The following is a 16,418-nucleotide window of genomic DNA, read 5'->3' on the forward strand; positions in this document are numbered from 1 at the left end:
GAGTTGCAAGAGATAACATTTCCAAGTGTCTTAAATCAACACGTACTCATACTAATCTTAGTTTAGAAGTATTATCAAATAACTTAGCAATATTCAGAGACAGAGAACACTTTTAAAAGAGGATCGTAGTGTATGCAGTCTGCATTACATAAACGTCTCTCAAGATTCTACTTAGTGGAATGCATGACCTGCCAGTAAAGGATTGTGTGTCCAAGAAGTTCCTGACAAAATAACCTCATTTAAAAATTAGCTACTTAGATAATTCAGATTAGTTTAATTCTTTAGATAACAGCTACTGTTCTGACTTCATGTTTATGGTCCTGTGTGCCTCTGTGATCAGCTAATGAACAGGAAAAAAGAAACACTTTATCAACTTATTCTATTTCTTCTTCTATGTTCTAGCTAATGTAAGGAAGATACAGATCTGAGAAAAATCACTGCATTAGCAAACCACGTTTATATTTTGCTCAGCAAAATCTTCAGAGGATATATAGTGGAAATAAATTACGGTTAGCAACTGTATTTTAGCCAAGCAACTGGTGTTCAAAAAAATAAGATTAGAACCTGTTTTTTCTTATTTGATTGCACTAACTGGAATATGAAGATTGTGTCATGTTAGAATAATTTCCTAATACAGACATGACAAATTTGAAGTTTAAAAAGACTGCAGAGGACAAAAACCAGGTTTAGATAGTGGACCGGAAGAAAGAAGCATTCTTTCATTGCAGGGTGGCCTAATTTTGCTGCACAACCAATTGATAGCAAAGGAGACGAAGTGGCCCTAACAAGGTTCCAACTCATTTCTTGCTATACGAATCCAGAAAAGGAAGGCTATGGACCACCCCAGAAGATCTGACCCACTCCCAGGTAAGATACTCTAACACTAACACTGAGGGAAAGAAATATCCGCTGAATTTATAATGTTTTCATCTAGATCTATTTCTTGCTGCTAAGGAAGAAGCTTAGTCTTTTATCCTCCTGCCAAAAGACTCACTGTGCTTCTGTTTACTTCCATTATCAGCAGCCTCTAGGGTAAGGGAAGATGCAAGAGAAACCTCAGAAAAATTTCAACTGCCTTTGTCTCTCACCACCCATTTCCCATTTGGTCTCCCCTCTTCTCCTCCTTCTCCTTCCTCTCAGAAGTTCCCTCCCCTCTAGCAGATCATAACACAAGAAGAGTGTATCACCAACCCTGAATTAAATGGAGACAGGAGGACAGAAAGTAAGCAGGATAAAGGCTGCAGTGCTATCAGACTCTGGGCAATCCACTACTGCAATTGTCTCAACACCCACCATAAACCATTACCTGTCTTAATGCTTACCAGATACACAAGATTCAGTAGTGGATTGAGCTCTGAGGCTAGTGTTCTTTCCCACCCCCAAACTAACCCTAGTTCTAGCCAAAACACTGCAAGTGAAACAAACCCACAGCTAGTCCCGAGCCACACTCTGACCAGCCCTCCTTCATCCTTGTGGATGTTACAAGATCTAGCAGCAAACCTGGCGCTCGAGGCAATGCAGGATTCTGCTCTACTGAATACTAACCCTAATCTGACCAAGGCCAGTGGCCTGTATTTAGCAGAGAACTGAAAAAAAAAAAAAAAAGTAAAGAAAGCTGTTCAACCCTATCTGTATGTAAATGTTGTGTCTCATCTTTGCACATTTTCACAGATCTATGACTGCACAGGGCTCTTCATGATTCAGGTGTCTTCAGGCTTGATACCAGCGTATTTAATTCTAATTGCAAAGCTAACCCTATCCTTATCCACAAGCTAATAACCATACCCTTCCCATAACTAAAAATTAGCCACGAGGCAACAATGGACTTAGTCACCAAACTGCTGTTCTGCAAAACCTGTAGAATTAACCTGTTCAGCACTGACCATCCTATAACCAAACAACAGTTATAAGTTTTTTGATCTGTGTTGTTGCAGACTAGGTAATGCATTTGTCCCTATTGATGCCATCTCTAAGCTAATACTCTGGTCTAACCGCACTCGTATTGAGTGAGTGCTTTAAGTATTTTAACTCCTAGATATTCACTCTTACACTAGTCTCATCTGTAGCCCAACATCAGCGCATACCCAAAAGGCTACCAAGAAGCCCTTCATCTCCACCAGCACTCCATCTTAATGAACCTGTAAGACTCCAAAAATAACTCAAGTTCTCCAGCTCCTGCTGTCCAAAACACTGATCCTTGAACACCACACTTTCATGACTTTCTGGATTCAGCAATAACAGGTTCTCCAATCCTTGCTATCCTGAAGCCCCAGCCTATCTACAATCCAGTAACTCATATCCATCCAAAAATTAGTCATAACTTGCTCATCTAAGCCAAGCTCAGCATTAATCCTATTATTGGGCCTCCTAGAAGAGAGGAAGGAAGAAAAAAAAACAAACAGACAACACCACCACCAAATTAAAAAAAAGCAAGCTCAGAAGTCTCTACCACCTTGAGGCCTAGGCTTAGCCTTAATCCTAACCCTAACTACAACTCACCACCCTTATACTCTTCTCCAGAACTAACAGAAAGCTTTCAACCCATGCTGGCACCAGCAGGATTTTCATCCTGACAGAAGGGTTCTTGCAGAAGCTAAATCTGAATCCAGGTGCTATAATTTTAAATTCAACTCTAGCAAAGTGACCCACCCTGCCACAGAACCCAACAAGAGGACTTTCAGTCATTCCCACCTGAGAATTAATGATAGGAACTGTTCCTGCTGAAAACAGCCTCCATCCCAGTGCAAGGGGCTTTGCAGCATTCAGCAACATGCCAAAATTGTGCACTCCTGCTGTAGAGGACAAACACTTAACTGGGAATCTGATCTCGTTGCTGCAACATGGCACATATCTGGGAGAAATTCTCCCACAGGAGAAATTCCGCCCAGCCTTCTCCTTCCTTCCATGATTCCTCACCACAGAAAGTTCTTCACTCCCTGGCAGTGACAGGGTGGAGGTAACATCTATGGGAATAGAGGTAGAGGAGGCAAACAGCAGACACAGCCTGGGCTGTGCAGATAGTATCAGCTGTTTCCTGGGAAAGAAAGGGTTTTCTCCTCTTCAGCCTCTGATCTTCTCAGGAGATACAGCAGGCCTAACTGAATTAACTAGCCTTCTCTTTTTCCCTGGGCACGGGTCATGACATCCAAGTGCAAGATGGACAGCCATAATCTCAGGCACCTCAGGGCAGGTGAAGGTAGCTCACCTTGGAAACAGCTCCAGTGCAGGCAATTTAGCTGGCTTGGACCACAAGCTGACAGTCAGTGAAGCAGGCAGAAGAATGAGTAGATCACACTGGAAGCTGGGAAGTTGGTCTGTCAGATGGGGTTAAGGCAGACTGTGTCAGACGCAGTCTTCTTAGAGTTTGGAATACATAGGTTTTTCGGAAGAAATAAACTACTCCATTCAGAACAGGACTGACATATACCACACAGGGCTTCAGTGCAAACCATGGAGTTGGGAAACATGCATGCATGGAAGGAGAAATGAAGCACTATAGGAAAGAAAAAGCATCAATCTAAAAGTAAGAGACAGAGCTTTACTTTCAAGGCTCCTTGGAAACAGCACAACCTCATTCAGTTGCAAAAATAACACTGAGATGAATGGGTCACTTCCTCTTCCCCCTCCAATCTCTTGTATTCTAGAAGAACATGTAAAATTCCTTCACACACTTAGCCCAGATCTAGTGTGGGGACTTTACATGCCCTCAAACCCATCTCTTCCTGCCTTCTTGCCAGCACATGCACATCTCCCTTGTGCTTCCTTCCCCCCCGCACAGCAATCCTTACAGGCTTATCAGGCTATGAAATAGTTGTGAAGGGAACAAAATTACTGCATTTGCGTATTTGAAAGCAACACCTGGGAGCAGCTATCACATCCAAGTTATCACAGCAAAAACTGATTCTGTCTCACAGTATACCAATTAGATCATCTTAGGCTCAGTGTCATAGCTACCAATTAAATGCAAACAGAGTAAACAGGCATCTGACTGAAAACATTATATAGACATCAGTACAAAAGGTGACAGTCTTTATACAACTGTTTTCTTTCTTCAGCAGCCTGCAAACTTGCAACTTGCTATATTAGATCACCATACGACATCCTAATGGACCTTTCCATAGATGTGCACGAAGATCTGAATCAATGTCTATTTTTAGGATGTAACAGGTATTTCCTTTTCACAGATAATCAGTTTTATAGTTCATGCAAACCGTCTTTTCAATGTAGTTGTAAACAGTGTTCACTACCATTCTGATGTACAGCCCTAAGGTGTTTGGTGTTCTTTCCTAAAACTAATTACACAAAAGATTTTTTTTTTTTAAATCACAGCACAACAGGCTACTTTTGGGGGGATCCTTAACAAACCAAATCTTTGCTCCTAATTTTCTAATCTGATCATATTTAAGTAAGATAAATAAAACCAAATAAAACAATGATGCTGTTGCAAGAGTAAGACTAAGACTATTCCTCGGTGAAAAAAAAATTCCAAATGCATTACATATTCAATTTGAAACATTGTCGGAAAAAAAAATGTTTAGAGCTCAAAAAAACTCAAACTGTTTCCCTGAATAATAATTTCATTGCAAGAAACACAGATACACTAAAAAAAAAACAACCAAAAAACAAAAACCAAAAAACAACTAGTTAGGAGGAAAGAAGGAATAGAAAGCTAAATTGTTTTCTATTTGAATTGCGGCTACTACAAAAAAAGTGACTGACTGAAAAATGGAAACCCCCCCTCTCAGATGTACTTGCTTACATCCTATTTTCAACCTCTTCACCTAGTTTCTCCTCTGGAAAACCCTGGCTGCAGGAGAAGTCACAGAGTCTGGCATGCCTAAAATGGGCAGCATCTTTTCCTCACCACATGTCTGCTTTCACAGCACAAAGGCAACTAAAAAGTCCCAAACTTATTTCTGGAAACATCTGACACATCACGACACTGTTTTGCCTCTACTCCCACATCCATGTTCAAAATCCACCGGGGGAGCTGCACCACTGACAGTAAACACAGCGAGTTCATCTCTGCTCAGCCTCCTGGTGACAGCCTGACAACAGGGAACTGCAACAGGGTCAACCTGGAACCAGAAAGTTGGGTAGGCCCCAAACTGGGAAATGACACAATTTCAGCTATTGCAGGGACTAACAAAATCTACTGGCACGAAAACTTAAAATAGTGTATTGAGTCTTTGTTTCATTAGATTTCACTCATTTGATCAATCAGGTTCTCAAACAGGGGGAACATCATTTCCACCACTGCTCAGCTTGGGTGTGAATGTCCTGTTACCCAGAACTCCTCTTGGAAATCTCCCCACCTTTACTGCTACTGCTACTCTAGCACATATACTTGACAAATTTTAAATTTTAGAGCCAGCAGTCACCACGGGGAACAGAAATGAAGCGTCATAGACTAGACAGTCAGCTGGTTAAGGAATTAAGTTTTGTTGCTGTTGTTGCTTTCTATATTAAACCAACCTCAACCATAATTTTCACAAACACTTTTACACAACAGACAGCATTAGTTGTACAGTGTGCAATCAAACACATCCTTCTCTTTATCTTGTAATATTATAGAACACCACTAATCATTAAAAACTTAAAATTATTACTACATTTTTAAGGATAATTTGATTCCCCTGTACAATTCACACCTAGATCAGCTACAAGTCCTGAACTGAAGAGAAAAATCTGTTGAGATTAGATGTCTGAACAACAGGCTGCATGTACTACAAGTACTCCAAACACTGTTTTAAGCTGTTACACACACACAAGGTCTGTTTCTGCAGAAAGCCTGTAGAACTAAACCTAGTGTCCTCTTCCATATTGTCAAAACAGGTGCAGAACTGAGGTGCCAGCTGCAGCAAAATGCCACCAACACTCAGAAATGCAAAGCACACCCATCCTGCACTGTGGTGTGGGCTCCATCTAGCGAAGGAAGCTCAGGTTCACTTGTGTTACTGCTGCATCACTGAGCTCCACACAAAACGGGTAAGAAACAGAACTGCAATATACTACAGTGTCTGGGAATTATGCCCTCTCATATGCTTACAGTGACCTTTGAAAAACTTGATACTCCTGATATCTACTATAATTATAAATATGAAAGTGCATCTTTGGTAATTGAGTCGTTGGTTGGTGGGCTGTGAAAGTTGACTGAGCAAAATTATAATTGGCTCTTTATTGTTTCTGGCAAGCAGCTTCCCAACTGAAAAAAATCAAATATTCAGCACATAAATGTAAGCTTCAGATATGATACTGAACATAAGATTATCACTAGGACTTCTATTTTTTTTCAGGCTCAAAGTACTAGATGTCTTATTTTGTCCTGGTTACTGGGTTTTATTCCTTATTTAAAACTTCCCTTTTGAAGGATCAAAAGATTTCCATACCTTTTAAATGTTTTAATGTAAAAAAAAGTTCCATTTTATTTTTTTCAGTGTTTATTAACATGAAAATACATGAACAAAGACAATATGAAAGAGGTCAAGACTTAGGCCCATTTTATAAACACAACTGAAAAAGATACATAGGATAGCACAATATATAATGTTTAAAGCAAAGAAAACGAGATCTGTGGTGTTTTCAAAGTACTTGAACATTGATTGTATATTACCCTCCAAGCCTATTAACCTGACAGAGTGCAAGACCTACCTGTGGGCTTGTCTTTCTGAAAGTGTCAGTTCCATGTATCACGTCCTTTATTATTCTTTCTCTGAGACATTCATATTCTTCTTCAGTGAGGTTACTGTCCTCCAACTGATGGTTGCAAACCGGGCACTGTCCACTGTAATAGCAAAGAAATGAGAAAATAAAAGGTTAAAGGCTTTCAAATACGAAATACCTTAAATTTTACTAACTTACTGGGTGTTTGTGGATGAGCACAATTCTTTACAAGAACTCCAACACAGTACAATCATCAGAAAACTAGTTGTACTCTTTCTGAGATGCATCCAAAAACCTACTAAAGTCACTAGAAATATTTTTATGTGATTTAGTGAGATCAAGATCAAAGATTTAACTCTAGAGACGTTTGAGGATTTAGGACTAAAACTCTGCATGACAGCTAGGCCTTGAGAGATCAGAGTTCAATTCCCAGCATTACCACAAATTTCCACAGCTGTAATATTTGGAAGTTTCCCTACTACACCTGAAAGCCGCCATGTATACATGCAGCCCAGATCTCAATGTGGGAAGGTGATGGAGTTGCACTGGCCTCGCCAGGATATATGAAGCAGCTATAAGCATACTAGCTGAAGCTAGCATGCAGGCCACTGAGCCTTGGTCTGGCTATAAATCCTTTCCAAAGTGTTACAACAAGAAAACGCACCAGTGACATGCTCCACTATTGTGCCACTGACTGCTCCTACAAAAAAGCTAAGCTATCTTATCAAGGTTTAGAACAATCAAACTTGTCACAGGTGTAGGAATATCCAGAAGGAAAGAAGGGGTAACATAAATCTGCTGTGTGGTTGGAAAAGCAGATGGTCTTTTGATATTGGACTTCCCTTCTTTCTAGGTTGTTTGTTCAGATCTCTCTAAGGTGGTCAAAGTGAACAGACTAAGAGGAGAATTTGACTAAACCAGAAACACTGTTTGCTTTGAAAGCCCTCAGCAATACTATGTCACACTGGCACTGAGTGTCTGTATGATGCCCACTTCCACCAGAGGTTTTCTAATATCAGGCTGACTGCACCCACACAGAAAGCAGCTTTACACTGCTATCTCCTGGCGACCAATCACTACTTGTTTCATTATTGCTAAGAAACTTTAATTCCTGCTTTGTAGCAGGGACTAAATATCATCACATGGATCTAGGAACGTGGACTGCTGCAGATGAAAAAGCTCTGCAGTTACATTCAACCAGAGCCAAAACCATCACTCCATCATGGGCAGCAGTGTCAGTGATTGATTGCATGCAGCACCGCAACATTTTGTCATTCACGTTGTCCACTTCCCAGTACTCTTAGTTTCCCTGCAACAGGGCCAGCAGTTCTGGTGACCACTGTGGTTCTGCAAATCCCAAATATTACATTGTTTTGTCTCTGACACACACAAGAACACTCCACCAATTTCTCCGTGCATGTTTATTCCTAAAAGACCAAAGAGACTGAAAATCCACCTTAAAAGATTAGAGAATAGCACAATAGGGGATGTGAAAAAACAGACCACAGACTCTTTTAGTTTCCTCAAGAAAAGTGCTGGCATATCAGAGCAGATCCTGAAAAATTTTCCAGAACAGCAAGAGTGACGCAACGCTATAGAGAACACACAGACCCATGGCTAGCCAAGAGACTCAACTTTTTGTCTAACCAACATAGTGCTACAAAAACTCCCAGCCCTGGGGAAGTCCATCAAAACAAACCACAATCAGAGAGCCATGTCAACTGCTGTGAGTTGGGTTTTTGTTCCTACAGCCTGCTAGCACAGGACACAATTCCAAGATGTGAAACAAGACAGGCTTAACTTCCATGGCCACCTCTGGATTTTTGTACAATCTCCCAGAACTATACTTTGAGAGAGAGAACAAGCATGTTTTTTACCATCTAGCCTTTCTTTGTTGTTTCATGTCCCACAGTCATGACCTCTGCACTAACACATAGCCTGAAGGAAATAAAACTGGAACTGTTATTGCTTCCATGTCCTATATGTTAATTCTTCTCCTTACTGCTTGTCTCTCTCATTAGCCTCTATACACTAAACACATACCAACACAATGCACAACTCCATACCTGTGGACCCAGCACAAAACCAGCATGTAAAGTGAGGTAACAGTGGAGGACTGAGACAAAACAATCTGCATCTCAGTGCTTCAATTGTCAACTACATTGACTCAACCTTTTACGCCCCCCCAAAAAAAGTTTTGCAGTTGAAGTTTTGCAGATGAACTTTCTAAAGACAAACCAATGAGCTACAAATATACATAGACTTCATGTCCCACAATCTCATTTGTGCGTTAAAACTGGAAATTTGTCCAATTTCTACTATGTGAAAAAGGGAAAAAGAAACAGTCAGATAGGACATTAATATACACTAAGAAAATCCAGTGTCAGTCATGCCTAGGTCCTCTTGAAAGTCCGTACGTACTTCTTCCAGGAATATCAGATGTGAAATCCAGTTTACATCATTATCACCAGACTGGACGCTCCAGCCATGGTACCAAGAAGATGAGCAGAATCTAGTAGCTTCTGCAGCAGGCACTAAAATCACACTTAGTCTGAAGGGGTTTTTGGTTCTTCCTGGTTGACAAAACAATGACTTTTTTGCTGCTTGCTCCCACTTAAGATTCTCTTACATGCAGTATATGCTGTTGATGTTTCACATTATTCCTGTCTATCCTGCTCTGTTTAGAGGCCTATATTCACCCAGCTGGGCGTAGTTTGAACTGAAGGAGTAACCATTCTTCTCTAAATCCATCCAAATACCTTATTTTCACAAGCACAATCTTGAAACTGATTTGTAGGGTTTGAGCTTTAGGTGTTACAATAGAATGAGTTATTCTCCCCTGGCTGTCTCCACAGAGAGAGCCTAGATATGCCAAAGTTAAGTCACTGTAATTTTCTAAAACCATGGAAACCAGAAAGGTTAAATTCACCTAACAATTGATGTCTGGTATACATAATGCAGTCTTGGCTTATGGTCTGTTTATTAATTGCAATGCTGACAGTGTATTCACTGAATTGTAAGAAGTTACGCATGGAATCCCAACAATGGGCATTTATTGCTGCACATGAACAATATGCTCCAGCTGCTCAACCCACTGCAGGCTTAGCCTACATATTAATATAAGCAATGACACCAGCTGCTCATATAGTTGTGAAGCTACTGCTAATTACATCTAATTGCGTTAAGGAACTTCACAGTTTGGCAACAGAGAAGAAAGGCTTAATGAACTGTTATCAGACTATTTCAAAATCATTAAGCCTAAAGTTTAAGGACCCATCCCACAGTTAACTTGGATCCTTCTGCAACTACTATGCTCAGATTACTTGAAAAAAAACACTCCCCATACCCAAACAGATCAACCCACCCCAACCACCTATCAACAGCCAAAGCTCCTGAAGCCAGTTTCATCTTGTGAATTCTCAATCAGGGTTCCCAAAGGAAGCAGAGGTGAAGCAGGCAAAAGAAACACTCAGCATCTTGCAAGACTGGACCCTTAGTCTAACTGCTGCTGTTTCACAACCATACTTTTAAACTACTTGGCAATTTTTGTAACTCCTCATCGATCATTCCAGGATCTCATGCTGAGAAATTCCCAGACAGAAAGCTTTCACCTCTGTAGGATATATAGCTGTCCTTACAGCTACCTGACTGCTTAACTACTTTTTTGAGGGACTACTTTTTAAAGTTAGATTTGGAGCATCATGGCACCTACATATTAAACATGAAGTCAGACATATTACAGTAATTTGAACGCAGGTTCAAAAACCTTGAGCTGCAGCTTTCTAGAGCTGACCTCGGAAATCCAAAACTTTTGTGAATCTTAAAGAAAAATGGTCAGCAAACCTCAAGGTTTGTTTGCAGAGGGTTCAACTTTCTGTCACAGTTCAAGGAAACTAGGAGCTCAGCAGTAGAGGAAGAAGAAAATAACCCAGATATGAGCACCTCAGATGTAACTGCCAGTATTTAAATAAAGTCAGAATAACCTATTAATAAGTCTATTAAATTGTCAAGTTCAGTTTAGAAAAAAATAGTTCTTCTGGATTCTTTAACTCAAGACTCATTTTTTTAAGACAAGTTATGCTGACTGCAGAGATGAGTCTAGTAGCAATCATTACATGAGTTTCAGAGATACCTTAATTTTTTTTACTCTCTTAAATCCTAATGATATTTTCTGTCAGCAGCCATTTAATTTAAACATAACAAAACTCTTATATTCTTTTTATTTTCTTGAAACCATTTAAATTTTATTCAAATACTTATCCAAGTAGGCTATCTCAAACATGTTTATTTCAAAATAAAAAGTGTTCATACAATTATCACAAAATAACTACCATATAGCACCTTGTCACGACTTTGTTCAGAGATTCTTAATCCATGATAAAATGTGAGGTGATCTAAATTAGCTTAGCTCTCAAGGTCTATAACAGAGTTCACAGACAGTAAGACAACAAGTTACCTCTTGACCAAGACAATCAACTTTGGAATTTCAAAACTCTAAAGGTCAAAAAAGGTTGTCTAGAATTTGGTGAATTATCATGATACAGTACAGTAACACACACACCCTCATACATAATAATAATCCACTTTACAGTGAACAAGCCCTACTGTTAGGACAGTGAGTTATGCTGTTCTTTCATGGGCTTCAAAAGCAGCAGACTCTACATGCACTTTTACTCAGAGTATGCAACACAGTGTATTCTTAAAAATAACAAAAAAATACCCCAACATAATGCCCTGGAGACATTCTTATAATTAATACATTTATAGTTGCCAAACTGCTACAAAAACACAGAACTAGGTTTCGATGAGAATAACATTTAAAGTAAGAATTTCCAAACATCAATAAAATTGTGCTGTAACATAAACATGTGTCTGAGTTATTCCTGTGAAAATCTGACGTAAGAACAATTTTGTCTTCACTGAAAATCAAGTCTGAAGACAGAACCCTTCCATCTGTATAAATTAATTGCAGTATGTGAATAGTATCAGTTTTCAAGAAGATATCTACTTATATACCAAAGCTGTTCTGTTAAATATCCTGTTAATCTATGGTTTTATAAACCCAACCAAAAAACTAAGTCTTTAATTCCTAAACAGTAAACAAATAGGACACCCACTAAAGTAGCAGCTCTTACTTTTTTCTCTGTGTTTTTTTGTCTTGGCTCTGATTAGCATAACTTCCTTCCAACTGTGTGTTTTGGGTCTTGTTTAATGCACAAGTTGGAAACTGAAGTCTGGGAAATCATAGGTGCACAATAAAGGTTCATATCCTCAAGGATTAAAATATTTTCTGATATAAGGAAAACTATTTTTTATATTTATGAAAGAAGAGTTTAAGATAGAATAATCAAAGACAACTGCTCACTTTTAGAGAAAATGTTGGATTTACCTGTCTTTAATGTTGGTCAAGTGTCCTCTCCAGTTCCCTCCTGGTATGCTAATATGTACACAGGGAAAGATAAATAAAAACATTAGATTCTTACTTAACAATACCTGAATAAAATAAAGAAAAATTCTGTTTCGTCAACATTTAGAAATAAAAGACCAATCAATCATCTAGCATGCAATGAAATCACACAAAGATTCATATATAATTTAGCAACACCTGAAAATACTACATAAAGAACTAGTATCTAACATACAGAGAACTAACACTATCAACTTCCCCCGTTGATGTTGTCCCCAAATATTAAGAACCATACAAATAACCAGGCTGAACTGCCAATTTTTAAGTTGCTGCCCTACACATTCATAAAGCACCTCAGAATGCAGATGGGAAAGGAGGAATCAAGATTTCTATGCAGATGTCATCCTGAGAGATTAAGAACGATATGCTCATGCCACAACGCTGCCTTGAGACTTTTTGACTCCACACCATCATCACCACCCCTACCACACTGGTGTTAACATTCCTTTTTGCCCACAAGATCCAAAACAGAATAGGTTAAAGAGTAGAAATACCCGTGCCAACATGCAACTGCAGAAATCTTTCCCTTTGCCTCTGTGTTTATTATCATCAGCTGCCACATATGTCGTGGGCTTTGGAATAACTGTCCTGCTTCTGTTTCCTTTCCCATTTCTTATGCTGATACATAGCAGTTCTTTAGTTTTCTTACAAAGACAATGGGCAACAGAAAATACTGTGATTCTTTGTTGCACACTCAGATCTCTTGATTTGATCTGGCTTTACTTACTACTAGAAGTCAGTGCTGAGCTACTCTTCAGAAAAAATATTTTTTAAAACTAAAGCCTATTCAGTTACACTCACAGAGCTCACTTCTGTGCTTACTGTGCCATCAGTTTCCTTTGTCAGCAAAAGTTACCTCCCCATCTGCATCATTTTTGCAATAACAGCACTACAAATTATCAGATTCTCTTTTTGGGAACTCCACATAAACTCCTTATTTATTTTCAACTATCAAGTTCAGCACTAACAATTGGAACAGACAGGTAAAACTGAGCATTTTCTACACGTTCACAGATAAAATTCCAGAAGGGGTAACCGATCATCTAGTTTCACTCTAATATGGACTTCGTTTCTTCTTCATGTTTGGAACACTACTTCCTTTAGCAAAACACTCAACCCTGATATGAATCTACCACAATCTTTCATGAATTGTTCTAACAGTTCAATATAGCATTAACGACACAAACAGGAGTTTATCTAGCTTCAGCCTTCAGCCCTGGTTTGCCACTCTATACAGACAATATATAGATTTTCAACATACTGACTGGCTCTGCAGTCTCCTTCCCTTTTTATTTCATTGCATTTCCTGCACATGCAGCACACACCTGCAAATCCTTCTCTACTCACTGGGAAAATAGGACCCTTCAATAGATTTTCACCCACTAAACCTGTTCATTTTAATTGAAGCCCACTCTGTTCCCTAGCTGTTCCCAGGAAAGAAAATAGCTAGGGGACAGCAGTATAAACCATTCCAATAATGGTAGTGCATTTCCACAGCCATATTTTCCATCCAGGAAGACTAACTTGTAAAGTGGCTGTGTAGCTCACATCAAACAAAGCCAACAGTTGAAAAAAAAAAGTCATAGATGGGCTCACACACAACGGCATGACAAATATGCAATGGGCTCGGGTGAACTACGCTGTGCCTGTGCAGCGTAATGAGTTGTAATTTGTGGAGCCTGACCATTGCTAGTAATGAAAACAAACTGTGTGGCCTGCTCAATATTGTGGTAAAACAAAGAGCCTCCTATGAAGATTATTCTTCTCCTGTTATTCTATACAAAGCAACACTTAGTCTCCACTTAACCTATGCTAAATTTGCCACCTCTAATTTTCAAATAACTCACTACTTCTACACTCTGGTAGATTACAGGTAAAACCATCATAGCTGTCAATATCCCTTATGTATCAACATCAGAAAGGGATGAAGTCAGGTACTTTGGACAGCCATGACCCTTCACAACTTCCTACTTTCTGTACCAAGGAATAGTATTTAACAGGTAAAATCTTTCAAGATAAGGTTAAGCCAGTAACAATTTTACACTAATTTTGGAGCAAAAAGAAAATGCATCTTTTCATGACAATGGAAATGGAAAAGCAACAACCACAATGACATGTTGAGGGATCTCATTAGACTTGATCTGTGGAATAAACTGAATCCCATCTTCATGAACTAGAGCTTGGTATCAAAACATTATTTACCTTTCAAACCATAGCTTTATACTCCGTATAAATGTTTTATGAGGGTATATTTGGTTCTCTCTCAAATATAACAGGATACCAAAGAGCTGGTTTTGTAGCTCAGCGCCTTTCATACCCCTGCTGAAGTCAAAAAAGGCCTGCAGGACATCCGAGGTTGGGACCAAATCCTTAGCCAACATTTCATGGTAAAGTTGAAATGCGAGGTTCATTTCTTGGTGACGGCTGGCTGCTTTGATGCAGGATTCATAGCTTCCCCGTGAGGGAATCATAAGCTGTTTTACTTCTTCCAAAAGAGTCAAGGCCATTCTCCATTGATCTGAGTTACTCAGCCCCTTGATAAGAAGGCTGTAAGCCCCACTTTCTAAAACCTTAAATCTGGTTTTCATTATATCATACACATCATGAATTTCTGAGGTCTGCCCCTGCTGGACACATAATGCCAGATATTTGATCAATAAATGATATGCAATGTCACCATCACTCTTTGCCACATGGGTCAGCAAGGACTTAGCCACATCAATGGGGCTGTTGCACCTGATCATACTGTTTAACATCACTTCTTCAAATATTTCAGGTGACTGAAAGCTTTCCTTCAGTCTGTTCCATTCGGCAGCCTGCAATGGTTTTTCTGGAGGCTGCACATTGGTAAACCTATGCCTTGACAGAACTTGACTCAACCGTTTTTTTGGAGCTCCAACAGAGGAAGAAAAGTAGAGTTTCCCTTCAGGTATTTCTCTGTTCTCCTCATTCCATCCTTTTTCTTCTTCATAATCAATTTCAGACCTTTTCTTGGTAGGAAAGTGGATTCCTTTGGAATCCACTGGTAATGCAGTGCTGGAAGATGTCATAAAATGGAAACAGTTAACCTTTTCCCTGTTGGGGAACTTGACAAAGCCAGCAAACAGTTGCTGGCATCTTGAAACAGGCCAGAACATACGACATTTCCATAGCAAAGCCTGAAAAAACAGTTGACTAGTTTGAGAAAAAAGTGCCATCACCAGAAGAAATTATGTATTAGCTCACTGTATCTAACAAAGCTATAAAATGGAAAATGCAGTTTGCATGGGTGTGTTTATAATAAAAGGCCAGGGGCTGTTAAACTGTATAAGCTTCAGTTTCAAAATGCTTGTTCTGTGACCCTTTTCTGCCTTTTACGAAAATAAAGAACTGTAAAATCTTTTCCCACAAAACTCGGTCTCTTAGACTGTGAGAACATTCATCCAAAGTGAGGGAATCTTTCTCTCTAGAGAAGACGCTTTGCAGGTTTGCAGTTTATAATTTCTGTTTGATGGTTACTGTAAAGATCAGTACTGAGTATGCTGCACGAAGACAGGCAGCTCTGATGCAGCTAGGCAAAACGCACAGGTTCTTTTCTTCCTGCTTTTATTCAAGTTGAGTCTGAAGGTTTCCTAAAAATAAAAATTAAAAATTATACCACAACATCATGAACTGCTCCGTGCTTTCCTGTCATATTTACACTTGCAAGCTAGCAAACACAAGGTTCAAGGTACCTCGACAATTTCCCGTCAGGAATCCCAACACTGATCCCTCAGGCAGTCCCAGCACGGGATTCCCTCGCACCTTTCAACCTGTGACAAACTTCTGTTCGTCGATTTCCCCAACCGTAAATCCTCGGTGACGCCCCTGCCGAAGAGGCAGAGCCACACCATTGGCAGCAGTTACAGTGAAACCCCACGTGCGCGTTAGGTTATAAAGGTAAACACGGGATGTTCCCCGGCGGCCCCGCACGTCCCTCAGGCGCTGCCCGGCCCGCCCCTGCACTACAGCTCCCAGCGTGCACAGCGGCCCGGCCCCCAGCACCCGCTGCCTGCTGGGAGAGGCTCTCTCTCCCCCGCCTCTTCCCCCTCTCCCCGCCAGCCGTTACCGAAGCGCAGTCCCGGCCCATCAGCGTCTTCACCGCTCCGGGATGGGCCTCGCTCGGTCGGCTCGCTGCGGCCATGGGCCCTGGGCGCTGCGAGGCGCCGTCAGGGAGCTGCGTGCGGCAGCGGCGACCGCACGGCCCGCAGCACGCCAGCCTCCCGCTAGCCCGGAAGTGCTGCCGGACCGCGCCGGAACTGGCAGCCAA

General features: G+C 40.3%; 1 protein-coding gene across 2 annotated transcripts in view; it reads right to left on the minus strand.

The window, feature by feature from the left end:
* Window positions 1-16,376, minus strand: part of PRORP (protein only RNase P catalytic subunit) — a 52,899-nt gene extending 36,523 nt beyond the window's left edge. Inside the window, exons 1-4 of one of the 2 annotated variants that reach the window (XM_082057738.1) lie at window positions 16,218-16,376; window positions 14,333-15,741; window positions 12,053-12,100; window positions 6,652-6,784 (exon numbers count right to left, since the gene is read on the minus strand). In XM_082057738.1, coding sequence (XP_081913864.1) covers window positions 6,652-6,784; window positions 12,053-12,100; window positions 14,333-15,327 — 1,176 coding nt within the window. In that variant the 5' untranslated portion in view covers window positions 15,328-15,741; window positions 16,218-16,376. Of the gene's footprint in view, window positions 1-6,651; window positions 6,785-12,052; window positions 12,101-14,332; window positions 15,742-15,843; window positions 15,977-16,217 lie in introns of those variants that run through there. The other variant, XM_082057739.1, reaches the window with a different exon arrangement.
* Between the last annotated feature and the right edge of the window lie 42 nt (window positions 16,377-16,418).

This window comes from Streptopelia decaocto (assembly GCF_964273445.1).
Source record: "Streptopelia decaocto genome assembly, chromosome: 7".
In the NCBI taxonomy this organism is placed as follows: domain Eukaryota; kingdom Metazoa; phylum Chordata; class Aves; order Columbiformes; family Columbidae; genus Streptopelia; species Streptopelia decaocto.